The sequence below is a fragment of the Leptodactylus fuscus genome, chromosome 5 (assembly GCF_031893055.1).
Source record: "Leptodactylus fuscus isolate aLepFus1 chromosome 5, aLepFus1.hap2, whole genome shotgun sequence".
NCBI lineage: Eukaryota > Metazoa > Chordata > Amphibia > Anura > Leptodactylidae > Leptodactylus > Leptodactylus fuscus.
The window spans coordinates 187,354,614-187,371,930 of NC_134269.1; the positions used below are offsets into that span (position 1 = coordinate 187,354,614).

At 44.3% G+C, this 17,317-nt stretch overlaps 1 protein-coding gene across 2 annotated transcripts in view; it reads left to right on the forward strand.

Annotated features, from left to right (window-relative positions):
• CLINT1 (clathrin interactor 1) overlaps positions 1-8,454 on the forward strand; it is a 61,424-nt gene extending 52,970 nt beyond the window's left edge. Inside the window, exons 9-12 of one of the 2 annotated variants that reach the window (XM_075274864.1) lie at positions 2,073-2,153; positions 2,782-3,065; positions 3,171-3,354; positions 4,848-8,454. In XM_075274864.1, coding sequence (XP_075130965.1) covers positions 2,073-2,153; positions 2,782-3,065; positions 3,171-3,354; positions 4,848-5,134 — 836 coding nt within the window. In that variant the 3' untranslated portion in view covers positions 5,135-8,454. Of the gene's footprint in view, positions 1-2,072; positions 2,154-2,781; positions 3,066-3,161; positions 3,355-4,847 lie in introns of both variants that reach the window. The other variant, XM_075274863.1, reaches the window with a different exon arrangement.
• The last annotated feature ends 8,863 nt before the right edge of the window (positions 8,455-17,317 follow it).

Consider the following 17,317-nt stretch of genomic DNA (forward strand, 5'->3'; position numbering starts at 1 on the left):
TTATTTGTCTACATTCCACTTTTCTTTCTTTTTATGCCTCCGTGTTTGGCCTCCCAGCAATTTCCCAAGCAGAACACTTTTTTATGTTCTGTCCTGTTGGTCGTGCCAGATGGTTAGAGTTTCTTGTAGAGTTGTGGCAGCGTGGGCATTGTGCCAGGCATCAAAAATGGTCTTTAGGGATCTTTGAGTGCTGGGCAGATGTTATGGCACCACCTGCCTTGCCAGCTGTGCTGAGAGGACGGTCACTGAGTAGACATGTCTGGCTCTGTCTAGAACGGACCAAAGCAGCACTGCTCCCCTTCTTATATTTGTTCTGTTTATTCGCACTTCATGCTTGGTTTTTTTTAATACCTAGACAAGGTAGACAAGGACAAGAGAAACTTCCATTTACATGTCCATCACAAGCTCTACTTATATAAATCACATTTGCAATTTTTAATTTTTTTTTGTGCAGGGCTCTAATGCAGACCTATGTGTCTCCATGGTTCCAGACTACAAACAAACCCTGTGTAGTCTGATCCTGCAGTCATGCCTCACATCACTTCCTCTGCCCCATTTTCTTGGTAAATTACATACAATATGCACATTTAGCTTCAGATGACTCCAATGATTCAGAGCAGATTTCACTACTATCACCTTGAAAGTGCTGAAATTTACAATGAATATCCCCAACAGAATGTACAGCCTGTCTGCAGTATGTGATACGATTTGTAACCCCTCATCCACTGGGATTGTAATCTGCTGCAGATTTATTGGCACAAGTTAAACCCACATCACATCTGCCATGTCTGAAATTACCCTAAAAAGTGAACAGAGTTATAACCGATAACCAGGGGTGAACCTGCCCTTTTCGCCCCGGGAGGAGGGGGCGGAACGGAGGGGCGTGGTGGAGTGAAGGGGGCGTGGTGGAGTGAAGGGGGCGGGGCTTAGCGGTGTTCGCAGGCAGAGGACCTGCTCTTTGCCTGAGCGTGAGGGGAGGCCGCTGGAGTAGCGCTGCTCCAGCGGCCTCCCCAATCCACCATTCGGTGCTAAGCCAGTCCGGACAGCTCGTCCTGGACTGGCTTAGGTAAGCAAAAATGCCGCCCTCCCTGGGGCCCTGATATAGCATAGCAGATAACTGTAGGACTATACACAGGGTTAATTTTCCACCTGTAACCATGGGGACACCTAGTTATACATGAGGCATGGCGTACATAGTTACTTTCATGTTGGTGTATTAGAGGAATATACAATTTTAGTAAAAATGTTGTGCACTGTAGGTGGTATATTTACATGGTGGAATCTGGTGCTGATTTTGAGGTGATTTTACTTTTTTTTTTTTCTTTTTTTTTTTAATAGGAGGCAGAGCTCAAAGCAGGACACTGAAAACATGTGTCCTGCTCGATCTCGCCATGGATTCCAGCCACAGAGTTTGCAGTGTGAGACACTCTGCTGGTTAGGCCCATTCATATGGGATTAATGGGCAGCGGAGTTCCAAAGCTCTGCATTAGTTTGAGATAGATGTCCGTCACACATTTCTCTTCATTTTCATTCATGTGAATGGTCCATTAGAAAAACACGGTGGCTTTCTTTCAAAAATCTTAATTGTGTCTAGTACAAAATTGACGCTCCATTGAAGTAAATAGGTGCAGTACCACACACAGCCTATGAACAGATGTGGCACCATTTTTGGAAGAAAGCAACCATGTTTTTCTAATCCTAGACAATCCCTTTAAGGCACTATGACCCACTGTGCTTTCAGCAGAATGCTCTTGAAAGACACATAGTGACCTCCTAGTGCATTCCTTGATGAATTTCTATTGTGGCTGCTTCTGATCCATTTCAGTGACATGGCTGATTGTAGAATAAGTCTTATCCTGCGCTATGTCATCAGAATGGATTGGAATCCCCAATAGATGTAAATAAATTACGGAATCCACTCAGATGTCACATTCAGCTGCAAACGCAACCCCACATCGGAAACACAGTTGCTCATCTGTATGGGGCTTTAAAGGCTTTTTGTTGGTCAGATAACCCCTTTCGTAGGAGAGCCTGCCAATAACCTGAATGTATCTCTTATTGTTTGTGTGTAGGCTCCACATCAGACCCATTTGGTGGCTTTGCAGATTTTAATTCATCCGCTGCTCAGTCTTCCATATTTCCAGCAACACAAGGTAAAGATATACAACATTGACTAACTAGTCCTAGTTTGACTCTGTATTTGTTTCTATATTTCTGTGGTGAGAGGAAGACAAGCTATTTTCAATTGCTTCTATTACCCCCGTATATCAAAAGAACTGTACCTGTTGGGTTTCCATACCTGAAATTGCCTATTGACCCTGTATGCCAGCCAATATTGTAGTCCAGAGCTGCACTCACAATTCTGCTTCGCTAGGAAAAGTCACTAACCTTTTTCCAAGTTCTTGTAATGCACTAGGACAGGTAGTTACCGCTATGTCTGAACAGATTTGAGCTCTGCAGAATTGTGAATGCAGCTGTAACTGAGCAAGGAAACAGAGAGAGAAGGGTAGTTACATGATTCGTGAGATTTAAAGGGGTTTTCTGGGCTTATCAATTGATAACCTATCCTTAGGATCGGGCATCAGGTGACGATTGGTGGGGTCGTCTCTTCACACAAAAATAGACATAGCGCCATATGTTGTGTAGAGCTTGTGCTTGGTATTGTAGCTCAGCCCCATTCACTTAAATAGTATTGAGCTGCGAGCAGCCTGCTGGGTGTCAGATCCAATCTTTCCTTCAGTTACTGACCTATCCTAACCTAAGTATTTTTTCACTTATCAGGCTCGACAGCAACTGGTAATGGAGACTTTGGAGACTGGGGTGCCTTCAGTCAGCCCCCAACAGCTGCGGCTGCACCAACATCCGATCTATTCCCAGTCTCACAACAGAGTACCGACTTATTTGCTGCTTCGCATCCACAACCCGCCCCTGCTGCCTCCAACACAACAGACCTCTTTGACCTCGTGGGGCCTGCACATGCCACCATGAGCACATCCCATAGCATGAACCTGTCCATGATGAGCTCTACTTCTGTGGGGGTGACGCTTCCCATGTCACGGTCTCAGGTAGGGTGACAAGAATTATTTTTTGGCATGTCTTGAGACTAGGCAATAGTTTTTTTTTTGGTGAAGTATTAAAAGTAAGATATTGATTGTTTCCAGCCCCTACAGAATATCAGTCTTCAGAAGCAAAATACATTGCCTACACATGGAACAGACCTCAAGGTCCAAGGAAAGTCACTCCCATCCACCTGGTCTGACCCCAGCGTCAACATCTCTCTGGACAGTCTCATGCCAGGCATGCAACCCTGTAAACCTTCTCAGCCCTCCTTAAACGCCATGATGCAGCAACAAAGTAAGTGCCCCCCTAAAAGGAACTAGTATGGGAGAGTCTGACACAGTCATGGAGGTTGGAGCCGCAGTTATTCCTACTTTACATCCACTAGTTTTGTAAATAGCTGGGGTTAAGGGAGTTGTTTGCAGTAGCCTTCCACACCGGAGTTGGTTTAGTCATTCCTATAACATGGAAGCTCTGCAGGGTCCATTGCATCCATTATTAATATTTTGACCCTGCAGGGGAAGAAGAACATACAAACCGGTGTTAGTGGACATATACTTTCCGGCAACTTCAGACTTTCTGGCAGTATTTGTATCATTAATACATTTTGTAATATACTTTATCAACTCATCTTGGTTTCTTTCTGCATGTTTCACTCTTTCCCTTGCTTCTCTATTGAGAGCTGTCCCTTCTCATCATTGTGTACAGTATATGGGGGGGGGGTGTCACTTCACATAGATATATCTCAGGCATTATAAGGTGTAGAAACTTGCTGTCAGAGGAGATTATGATGCAAATTTCTATGTTTTATAATACCCGAGATATAGGCATTTGAAGCAACACTCCCCCACCCTCATTTTCGCTTTATTTCACACAGTCCATACACTGAACACAATGAGAAGCAGGGACAGCTCTCAATAGAGAAGCAAGGGAAAGAGTGGAAAAAACCCTATTCTGGGATTGTTATATTGATGATCTATATCCTAAGGATCAGTCCTCAATAATAGATTAGTGGGTTCACATGGGCGCCCATATAAAATCCCTGTGGCCGATTCCTTGAATACCAAGCTCAGTGCCATACATTACACATTGTACTATGCTCGCTCTTGCACTTGCTCAGCCCCATTCACATCAATTGATCTGAGCTTCAGACAGGCCATATGACGAGTGACCGAGATGTTACACGGCCTATGAAGCGAAGCACCTTCGAGCTAAACTGTGGGGCTTCCAGGTATTGGGCCCCTACTATTTTAGATATTCATGACCTGTCTTAATATTTAACTCCCAGGATACGCCTTAGGGTATACTCACATTTAGCCGATTTCGAGGTGTTTTGCACTTGAAAATCTACTCCAAAAATGTCCCTAATCTGACTCCATTTAGGCTGCGTTCATATGGAGTAATGCGCTGCTCATTCTGACATGTAAACACGTGTCAGAGTGAGCGCAGTCAAACAGAATCTCATTGACTTCAATGGGTATCGTCTTGCGCACGTATCACATTGAAAGCAATAGGTAAAAAAGCCTCCCATTGAGTTCAATGTGTAGCGCGTGTGATGTCAATGGGATTCTGTTTTACTGCGCACACTCTGACACGTTTATGTGTCAGAATGAGCGGCGCGTTATCCCATGTGAACGCATCCTTAATGTCCATATGCTACTGAAATGAAATTGTGGTGCTGTCCATTAGTGAGGTGACACGGGATTTAACCCCCGTTGGACTACACTACATGGCACATTACAAGTGGTGGTTGCTGAAAATGTGTTTTTCTCTGTGTTCTTCTTCCACAGACCTGCAGCAGCCAGTGGGGATGTTGCCACAAAACTTTGCAAATATGAACATCAGTGGAAGCCCAGGCATGATGCCCATCCGACCTCAGACCAGCCCCATGATGCCTGGTGCCATGGGTATCCCCAACATGATGACTGGCACTATGGGCATGACAGGAGTCCCTCCAATGATGAACCAGGGGATGATGGGTGTGCCCACCGCTATGGGAATGCCTATGGGATTGTCCCCTGGAGCAATGCCACCCAAACAAGATGCCTTTGCAAACTTTGCCAACTTCAGCAAATAAAAAGCTTTATCCAGCCGATCCCACAGCAGATCTGGGATATTGAAGGATTTTCAACTGCACACATGTGACGAAGGAGAGTGTGGGGGGGGGGACGTGGAGGAGCGGAAGAGTCTGATCCTCCATGACATAGATATCTTTTATAAATGAATACAAATGAACTTCCAGGCGAGCTGTTTGTAGAGGGGAGACTGGGGACGGTCCAGAGAGACCCTGCTCTATACTGAGCACCATTGCCTTTATGTCCCAGACAGGTTCAAGCGGGTACACACGTCTGCTATCAGGGTACGTGACAGGGCGCCTTTATTTCTTCCCCCTCTCTCTTCTTTTAGGTTTCTGATTTACTTGGATGTGATTTGATACACATTTAACTTCCACATTCCTAACCTCATGAACAGTATCGGCTCCGCAGCTCCACTTTCCTTTTTGTTTTGTAATATAATATATAAGAAATGATCTATTTTTCTCCAGATTGACTTAGGTTGTTCAGTTATTGCTGCTTGTAAGCACCTACGTCCTGCATTGTAGACCCACTCTGCCCCTGTACTGCTGGGAGATGACTATGGGGTACACAGCTAGGCCCAGGACACTCCATGCATGTAGGCCCAGAGATATTACTGCATGTGCTTCTATGGCTAAGAAAAGACTTTGCAGCTCCTTTTCTTTCTTTACAACCCTTGCCATAGCTGCATGTTTGATTTGCCCACGCTAACATCGCCCTCTGCTGGCCAGCATTATACTTATGCCACAAGCCCTCAAAATTAACCCCCTTAATGCTGCTTCTCCTTGGTCCACAGTGCTATATTATGCTGCTGGCATCAGAACTGAACCACATTGCTTTAGCCCAAACCCCTTGGCAAGCTTTAAGTGTTTTATATGTTTCTTCAGGATCTCTGTTTGCTGTCAGAGAATGGAAGAGCCTGAGGCTGCTCTGATGTGCTTAAAGGGGTTGTCCCATAAACTCAGTTAAAGGGGTTTTCCAGGCAAACTGGTGGGGTTGAGGTCAAATAAACAATATTCTCCTACCCCAGTCCCCAATTCCTACGCATTCAATCCCATGCAAGCACTCGCTGAGCTTGAAGTGAAGCAGCTCAGGTGACCGTAGTGATGTCACCAGTACTCAATATGTAGCCATTGAGGTCAGTGATTGGCTCTGAAGGTCATCTCATCCGCTTTACTTCTAGCCCAGTTAGTTTCTACACAGAATGGAACAAGGGATCAGATGCTGAAATGGAAAATCAGGGATGTGAGCTCGCTCCTTTTTTTTTTAATTTTACATTACCATTGGTTTTTCATGTTTACCTAGAAAACCCCTTTTAACACCTATTCACACTAGTACCCCCACTGATCACAAGGAAGGGGTGCCCCTGAGTCCCATAAGTGAATGATGAGGCTGAGTGTATGTGTGACCATCACTCCATTTACTTCCATGGGGCCAATAGCACAATATAGTGTTCAGTTCATCCCATAGAAGTGAATGGAGTGGAGGTCACACATACGCCCTGCAAGTCTATTCACACAGGGAAATTGGGGACCCCTGTTCTTAAGATAACTGGGACTTCCAGCAGTCTGACATAGATTCCCTATCCAGTGGATGGGGATGGAGGGTGTAAGTGTTATAGCGTTGTGTACAGACTATGCCACTTAATGCTGCTGTACCATGTGACTGCTGAACAAGACCGCTTCAATATTTAAAGCGGTTGGCCACTTTCAGACCAATATTGACACAGATGTACAATAGAAAGATATACAATTTTCCAATATACTTTCTGTATCAATTCCTCCCGGATTTCTAGATCTCTGCCTGCTGTCATTCATTCTGTTCATGGTCATGTGATTTACGGTCCATGGTCATGTGATGAGTACACAGGTGCACAGCTGATTACCAGGCAGATGTCTGATTATTGTGCTGTGACTGTGTGCGCTAGTCACATGACCATGGACCGTAAATCACATGACCATGGTCAGAGTTTTATCCTCTAGAAGTAACAGAATGAATGACAGCAAGCAGAGATCTAGAAAACCGGGAGGAATTGATACAGTAAGTATATTGGAAAATTGTATATCTTTCTATTGTACATCTGTTTGTCAATATTGGTCTGAAAGTGGCCAACCCCTTTAAGTCCTGGAAAACCTCCTTTAAGCTTTTAGGGTTGGAAACACAAAGTTTTAGAAAGTTGCATTGCCTGGTAGGTAAATAGAGAGTTAATAGGAGGGGTCCCCAAATTATTATACAGACAGGGCATTGATTTCATGGAATCGGTGTAATACTGCACTGCTCCTGTGGAGGCGCTGCAGGGAAACGTGACCACTTCTAATAAAAAGAAAGTAGATGATTAAAGGCGAACCACCCCTTAAGTTTTAGTTGCATGAAATGCAGACATGTCCCAGGACCCCCCTGGTTTTAGAGCAGCGCTCCCACAGACTCCTCTACAAGCTGAAGCTGATTTTAGATTTTATATAATTTTTTTGTCTCCCCCCTGCTTCTCTCCCCTTGTACATAAGGCAGCAGGGCGGTGTGGGGAATCGGGATAAATACAGATCTATATTATTACATGAGGTGAGCTGTCGCTGCCTTCAGATTTATTGGCTTGAAATAAATATGTATAAAAACGATTAAACCTGATTTTTTTTAAAGTTTTATTTTCCTGGTAGAAGCGGTTCTTGATTTTATTTGTCACGAGATGACACCGGACATCTTTGGGGGGAGGGGGCGTTGGAGCGTGGAACCAACTGTTCTCTTCTTTGTCCTTCCCCTTGTGTTTAAAGGCATTGATCACTTACCTGTCTCCATAGCAGTCCAGATGTTCTCCACCATTAAACCTTGTGACCCGGGCTTCTACCTGCCTGCTTCATTCCTTCCGCCGTTTCGCACCAGCATTCACACAGAGAGGAAATAATTACAATTTGGGCAAAGTAATTTTCATAAATAATTGAAGATTGTTTAATGACATCTCGTGGTGCTGACGGGCGCGGGTGCCAGGTCCGTCTCCAGCCCTACTAATTAGACCAGAATTCATGGGCTGCAGCTAATGGTGATGGAACGTGATTCACGGCCTGAATAAGAGATGAGACGCCGGGTAATTAGCGGCTGCGGGTCTCATCTCTCAGCAATTCACCCGCTCTAAATTGGTCTCAAAGAATAGGAGCCTTCAAGTATTGTTACATCAACAGCCCCCATACTCACCTATTACATGGTGTCTGAACCGCCCTGCCAGCGTACACATGTGGATGGGGGGGGGTCAGTGTCATGGTAATACAGGGAGAAGGGCGACATACACTCCAAACCCTGGATCACTACGCAGTGCTGTTCAGATACTATCCGGCAGGAGGAGACCACAAAGGGGTGTGTATAGATAGATACAGTGTGTATGTATATATATATTTATAGATTATATATAATTGTGTGTACACACAGTGCATTCTTATACATAATGAATATATACATACATAAAAACACCCACATATAGTCACACACATTAAAGTTCATATATTGGGAAAGCTTAATGATCTGAGCTATTTTGACAAGGTCCAATGTAGTGATCCAGGGAAGGACAACTGGTGACAAACGCTAAATGGAGAACGTATTAGCCTGTCCAGGCTGATCCCACAGAAGAGGTGACAAAGTAATAACTTTTTTTTGTGTTGTGTCTGTGGAGACCCCATAGACCCCTCTGGCCAGGCTTTCCAGATATATTCCGTCTACACTAGCCATGTGCCAACTACAAGTCTCCTCCATTAATATAATGGACATTTTTAAGAAATATTAAATGAGACTTTGTCAGGTGTCTTAGATGCCGCTATGGTGGAGGAGACATCTGTGTAATGACGGACGGCTCCCCGGGTGGCCATACTATGTGGTGGAGAGAAGTGAATGGCCTGTCTGACGGAAGAAACCAATTTTAATTGTGAGTTATGGGTTAATAGCGAGTCTCCCATTACACAGTACAAGGAGCAGTTTACTAAGGGTGTCTCTTGCTTTGGGGGGTTGTGGTGGCGCTGTAGGAGTTGGGTTCGCTCATAGCTGTAACCCCCTTTAAGTAATCCTCGCTCTTACATGGTGGATAGCACTTGTTTGGGCAACAGTTCTTCCTTCTAACCTCCCCTTATACATTAAGGTTTGGCCAAGTGTGCATGTGTTCTTGGCAAGAGCTTGTCCGATACCTCTGGCAGTGGCTTATCTCACATTACAGAAAGAGATAATGATGAGTTAATTTGTCTCATATAAATGTAGTTGGTGCGTTATTAACCCTGAATTATGCTGCCAGGTTTTAAGAGGGCAAAAAAAAGTAACCAAAAAGCATTGGAACAACTGCCTAACACTGTGGGCTCTTGCTGTTCAGCCCAGCCCAGCCAGATTGTCTTCTGCTTCCTATTTAGTAGTGATGTCCGTGTGTCTGTAAGATACAGTTTAGTACATTCCAGTGATATGTAGAATAATACAGAACCTGAAGAAGATATAACCAGCTCTAATACAGAGGTTAGCATAGGTGACTTGTAGTTTACTCCATGCTCTGCAATATTTCTATTAGGAACAATAGCACCACCTAATGGTAGGCCTCTGCATTGCAGAAGTGCACAACTTTGAATGCGGATTTGTTTACTTCCCTTGCACTCTGGTTATTGTAATGAATGTATCAACCATGACAGCCTGATATTTACAGGGAAATGCCAATAAGACTTCTAAATGTTCTTAAAGTAAAGCTGAACTATGATAAGATGATGAGTAGAGGGAGAGCCCAACATGTTACACTGTATTCCATAAAGCCCAATAATACAGGGCATAGGCATGCTCACCTAGAAGCTTTGCTCATGGGGCCAACTCCTAAAGGATCGAAAGAGGGACAATGTGTGACCAAAGCAGACACCTACGTAGCCAGACGCACTCCATTAACTATAATAGGATCTGGCCGGTGTCCTTGTTACAGGACTATCTTGTCCGGTGTGACGTAGCCTTACATATAATAAGCTATGTGTTTGGCACTGCCCAATTTCACCTAGTCCCTTTGTACACCCACAGTATACTAACCACCTTGTTCACCTGCAGTCCACTCCGGTTTTTGTTGCCCTGACCCTATGGCGCAGAGAGTCACCAGTATTCTGCGCCTTTACAGGACCCCCGTGCCTTTTTCTAAGCCCACCATACATCATCTTCCCTTTGTCTGGGGAGGGCACCGCTACCCGGGAAGGTGCCAGGTGTGCAATTAACATTTTTTTTTTTCTAATTTGACCACAATTACTTCTGTGTCAGGAGAAAAGAAATAGTTTGCGTTCGCATCTCTGTGTATGGCATCTGGGACGTGGCGAACAGCTGGCGAGCTAATGAATATGCATCTGCTTAAGAGCCTGCAGTTCATTAATAAACCAGTAGATGGAAGGGAAGAATTGTGCTCATCAGCGGCGGAGAAGATGAGAGGCGGCGAGCTGTGAAGTGTTACTGTCACACGCAATCCTGTTATACCAGTAACTTCTGCAGGATGACTGAGGCGATGAGGGGGGACAGGCTGGAAGGAGCCCACCAATATCTCATCTGACACACAGGACGTGCTGCACGACCGAAAAGTTCATGACCAGTAACTCGCTCTAACAATGGATTCATTCAGCACTTCCCTGTATCATTAGATAAGTGGTGCCACTCTGGACCATGGACTGATCTCTGTCTCAGTCACATGACTTTACCATGTTGGCATCCGCATTGTGGTGTCCGTTATTCTGATCCATCAGAGGACCAGAACAACTGACAAAGGGAGCCATTGACTATAATGGAGACTGTCAGAATGCAAAATTTGGACTTGCAGCACTGTTTTGTCCGGCGGTTTACGATGGACATGGCGAGGCTCCTTTCACACTGTCTGGAGTCAGACGCACTGCCGTTGCGCTGCTTTCACACTATCCATTTTCTGGGATATAAAACCATGACCATTATACATACTAGAATATTACCGCGTAACGCCTTTTATACTTTACAGTAACTACCAAGCAATGTACCTATAAAAGACAGGCAACACATGGACGACGATCCATAGACTTGAAAATAGCCAAGATGAGTGGAGAAAAATAGTGCATACCATTTTTTTTTTCCCTCAGTCCGTGAATAACCAGGGATTAACCGTGAATATTAGTCCGTGAATAACCAGGGAATGGCGCCATTGACTATAATTGACAGTCTGCTTTCTGAGTCTTACACGGACATAAAAGTAGTTTGTGTGAAAGGGCCTTGAATGCCGCAGTACCAGACACAGTCTATGGACAGAAGTGGCGCTGTTCACACCGGTGCAGATGTGTCATAAATCACTGGACAAAAAAGTGCCACAAGCCTGAAGATTTCAGATTTAAAAAACAAACAAAACCAAACTCCATTATAGTCAATGTGGTCTCGCTGGCTCTATTCCTGTCCACTATTTTTCTGCTGTGTCTTTTTGTTCTTCTGGTCCTCTGACGGACCAGAACAGAAGATGGCCCAGCCAAGATGTAAACATGGCCTTACTGGAAAAAATGTTCTTTCTAACCTCATTAAAGGGGTTGTCTGGTCATGGTCTGCTCACTACCTCCATCCACAGGGGTGCTGTATGCTGTAACTATATCAGGTGGGCCCATTGGATGCAGCAGCGCACGATGTCCGAACTGCCCCTCCATTGATACTGAGGTGTAAAACGCTCCAGTTCTTGTGATCGGTGGGGTCTGCAGCCGTGTGACATGAAGAGCTAGAATGTAAAATGGCAAAAGACAAATAAGGAAATTCTAAACCCCAGTAAAGGGAAAGCTGATCCCCATGATGCACCCATTCACTGCTGTGGGGGCGACTTGGGTTACACTGGTGCGGTGTTTCATGCTTTGTCTGTGACATTATCTTTTGCCTTCATGCTGTACTTCAACTGTACAATACCTGTGTTGTTACATCACAGACTAGCCCTGTACTGTGACATCGCTGCGCACAGTATCCCACTTTTATGACATCACTATGTGCACTAAGTATATGTACTGACATTAACATGCACAATATCTCACTAGTATTACATCACTGTGCACAATATACAATATTGTATTAGGTTTTCCTTTGTGCTCTATAACATGTCCATTTGTAGGTCAGTCACTGGGGTCCATTTTACATACTGATGGCCTACCCTGAGAATAGCTTGTCAGTCTTAGATACAACTAGGTACTGAGTACAACAATACTCTGCCATGGCCACTATACAGTGGACAGAGCCTTCTGCTTCCTGCTCTATATCTGATATGGGTTTCTTTACCAGAGACAGCCCACAACAGCCGAACAGTGTGGAGTCCAGACATCAGAACCCCAAAGATCTGAGGTCATCAGTTTTATAAATAGTCCCCCAACCTAGAAGCTCCATTCAGACTTCAGTCCCCAGCCCCTCATGTATTTATCACTTATAACATCTCCACCAGAAAGGTCATCAGTATCTCATCTGTGGTAGATCGACACTTGGACACCACACAAGACAATAGATGGGGAGCACGTGTAAGCTCATCCTAATCAGATAATAGAAGTGGAGCTGCAGTTCCTCGCTGCCACCACTATACAATGGACGGGGCTGTTGATCCGCTCCTATTACTTGAGTATGAACAGACTGCACAAACCCCTCCACTGCAGCACCTTCTGGTGTCATGGGCTTCCAGAACAGCTGATCTGTGCAGGGTCATCAGTATGAAACATGCAACCTAATAAAAGCAAGTTATCCCTGTACCTATAGGATAGGGTGTAGCTTGTAGATCGGGAGGGGGGCATAACCTCTCAGATCCTCACTGACCAGAATGGAGTGGTGGTCGAGATAGCAAGAGTACACTGTTCCGCCATGTCCACAACGCCCATTGAAATGAATGGAGTGCACACTGCCTGACGTTCTCTGGCTGAGTGTGAGGTCTAAGCTCCAATCTACAACCTATTCTCCTATCCTATGGAATAACGTGCTTTGGATTGTGGTATTGAGCTGGTCTCAATGACTCTCTCAGCTCTGCTACATCTGTATATCAATGATCCCATCTTCTTGCATTATCTGGATGTCCCTCATGCCCTCAGACAACTCTAGTAATAAACATGGGCCACCTCCTCTCGCCCCCGGGCTCGTATATCTGTGCCAGGTTCGATTACTCCTGCCTGATGACATTACCACAAACACCGGACGCCGCTGACCACACACGAACCAATATCTTAAATCTCGCGGCGGCCTTTTCTTCACTTCTTCTGGTTCCTTAATTAGGAGACAAGACAAGATTAACATCCTCTCCTCAGTGGCGGTTCTGCAGCCGGAATACAGATCGCCCTTTGTCCGCCGGTGACCTAATTAGTTAATAAAGTAATTGAATATTAAAAAGGATGTTGCAAGTGATTAAAATGTAAGGGGCGCTCCGAACATTATTAAAGCCATAAATCATGTATCAGTCTGTTCATTTACATACGCCGACTGCCATGTAATGTTCTCGCTCCTCTCCAATTAGTCTGTGAGCGCAATGTGCGGAGAAGGTTTGATAATCTCAGAAAAAAGGATTAAGGGGAAAAAAAAAAAGCAGAGTGTCTGCAACAGGTAAAACATCCCCGACACGGGAAACACTTATCTTCATTATAAGACGGAAAAAAGACAAAAATGAGGACGATTTGTAAGACAAAAGACGTAAGACTGCGCTACATAGACTCGCCATGTAAGAAACCGCCGCTATTCACTATGCTACCGCAGTAGGCCACTGAACTGACTCTTCACACCATCAATGAGTTAAAGGGGTTCTCTGGCCCTAAACTAATTTTTCATATTGATGACCTATCCTCAAGATATGGTATGTGGTCTGGCAAGGTCAGAGGCCTTATATACAGCAATTCTCCTTTAAGTAACAGGGGCGATGCTACAATTCCCAAAAACAAGCGTATTATGCTGTGGATGGGGCTGCTGTGCCACTCCTATTACTTGAATAGGAGCGCTGCTACACATCCATTATCTTCTGGCACCCAGAGGCTACTAGAACAGATGGGTTGGAAAACAAGTGAACCCGTCAGGATAATTTGGGACATCAAACCACCCCCATTTACTTATAGACCAGGGGTTTAGTGCCCCCAAATAACCTGTTGTGACACCTTCCATTCCCACATTTAACAAAAAAAAAACAAAAAACAACCACGCCAACGCAGCTTTTCAGTGAAGCCAGAGGAGTATACCTCAGCTTCACTAAGCATGCGCGGTACCAGAGGAGAGTCCAACAAAACCAATGGCACTCATCTATATGCAAGTATATTGGGGTTTTTTTGTTATATATTTATAACAAATACAGTCCTATGAAAAAGTTTGGGCACCCCTATTAATCTTAATCATTTTTAGTTCTAAATATTTTGGTGTTTGCAGCAGCCATTTCAGTTTGATATATCTAATAACTGATGGACACAGTAATATTTCAGGATTGAAATGAGGTTTATTGTACTAACAGAAAATGCGCAATATGCATTAAACCAAAATTTGACCGGTGCAAAAATATGGGCACCTCAACAGAAAAGTGACATTAATATTTAGTAGATCCTCCTTTTGCAAAGATAACAGCCTCTAGTCGCTTCCTGTAGCTTTTAATCAGTTCCTGGATCCTGGATGACGGTATTTTGGACCATTTCTTTCTACAAAACAATTCACGTTCAGTTAAGTTTGATGGTCGCCGAACATGGACAGCCCGCTCTCAAATGATCTGAAAACAAAGATTGTTCAACATAGTTGTTCAGGGGAAGGATACAAAACGTTGTCTCAGAGATTTAACCTGTCAGTTTCCACTGTGAGGAACATAGTAAGGAAATGGAAGACCACAGGGACAGTTCTTGTTAAGCCCAGAAGTGGCAGGCCAAGAAAAATATCAGAAAGGCAGAGAAGAAGAATGGTGAGAACAGTCAAGGACAATCCACAGACCACCTCCAAAGAGCTGCAGCATCATCTTGCTGCAGATGGTGTCACTGTGCATCGGTAACTATACAGCGCACTTTGCACAAATAGAAGCTGTATGAGAGAGTGATGAGAAAGAAGCCGTTTCTGCACGTACGCCACAAATAGAGTTGCCTGAGGTATGAAAAAGCACATTTGGACAAGGCAGCTTCATTTTGGAAACAAAGATTGAGTTGTTTGGTTATAAAAAAGGCGTCATGCATGGCGTCCAAAAAGAAACAGAATTCCAAGAAAAACACTTGCTACCCACTGTAAAATTTGGTGGAGGTTCCATCATGCTTTGGGGCTGTGTGGCCAATGCCGGCATCGGGAATCTTGTTAAAGTTGAGGGTCGCATGGATTCCACTCAGTATCAGCAGATTCTTGAGAATAATGTTCAAGAATCAGTAACGAAGTTGAAGTTACGCCGGGGATGGATATTTCAGCAAGACAATGATCCAAAACACCGCTCCAAATCAACTCAGGCATTCATGCAGAGGAACAATTACAATGTTCTGGAATGGCCATCCCAGTCCCCAGACCTGAATATCATTGAACATCTGTGGGATGATTTGAAGCGGGCTGTCCATGCTCGGCGACCATCTAACTTACCTGAACTTGAATTGTTTGTCCAAAATACCTTTATCCAGGATCCAGGAACTGATTAAAAGCTACAGGAAGCGACTAAAGGCTGTTATCTTTGCAAAAGGAGGATCTACTAAATATTAATGTCACTTTTCTGTTGAGGTGCCCATACTTTTGCACCGGTCAAATTTTGGTTTAATGCATATTGCACATTTTCTGTTAGTACAATAAACCTCATTTCAATCCTGAAATATTACTGTGTCCATCAGTTATTAGATATATCAAACTGAAATGGCTGTTATAAACACCAAAATATTTAGAACTAAAAATGATTAAGATTAATAGGGGTGCCCAAACTTTTTCATAGGACTGTATTTATATATTTATTATTAATAATAATCTTGGCCGTGGATTGCATTATAACAGGGCGATTTGGGACACTTGTCTATAAGAACCTGTAGGGCTTTAGTGTCCCAAATCATCTCAATAGGTTCTCTTTAAAAGGAGTATTCACAGCATAAGGCGGGTTTCTTTCCCTGGGCCTAGGATGTGAATTAAAGACATAGGCAGCGCACGGGGGACACGGATGGCCCCTATCATTAAATGAATAGGAGCCACAGAAGCAAGGGCCACAAAACAGGACAGGAATAGGGCCTGTTCTACATTTTACGGCATAGACTATCAGTCCGCACAAGTGACCGTGTAATTCACAATCATGCGTACGGACCAACAGAAATTAATGGGTCAGTGTACTATCCGTGAAATATACAGATCGCACACCGAGCATGGCCACAGTCGTCTGCAGGGGGCTTAAGGCTGTGTTCGCACGGCAATGTTTGGTCCGTTATTTTGTTCAGTGATTGTGAGCCAAAATTAGAAGTGCAGACTACACAGAGATCAGGTATATTAGGAATATTTGTACCTGCGTTTTTAACCCTCTCCTAGTTTCACAATCACTGCTGAAAATCAGTGACTACACATTGCTGTGTGAAAGCAGCTCAAGTCTGATCACTGGGGATTTGACTCCCATCAAGAAAGTGGGTCCTCTGAGACCACTGTGCAAATGAGTTGTGCCACTGCTACATGGGACTGATGGAAAAGGTACTCCGAGCGCGCTGCCTTGGTCAGTCCCAGACTTGTGCAGTACGACTGTATTCACACAGGGAACCTCCTGCCCCCAGCTGCCCTGTAAAATGATGTGATAAGTGTCCATTGTAGGACAACCTCGGGGGCTGTGCACACACTGCAGTTGCGAATAGTTTACTGCTGCTTGCCATGCTCCACCTATATTATCAAACCATGATAAGTACAGAGGCAGCGCAGCAACTGCTGGAAATACACATGGGGTTATTTTACACTGAACTCCCCCTACAGGCAGTTGCAGGTTTGCAAAGTGGCGGAGATGGGAATAACTGTGGAATATCTTTGGCGCACTGGCTTTTTTTTTTTCTCCACTTGCCACTTTTTGAGAAAGTGGGTAGAACTGGGCAGAGCCCAACATGGGCAGGGGCAGAGAGTCTAGCAATTATTAAGAGCTACAAAGCAGGCAGTAAAGGTTGTGTAATCTGCAAAATACTGTACACACCGAGATAATGTCATGGTACTGCGCTGTATACACCCGAAATAGTGTCATGGTGCTGTGTTGTACACATCAGAGATAGTGTGAGGATGTTGTACTGTGTAGTACACAG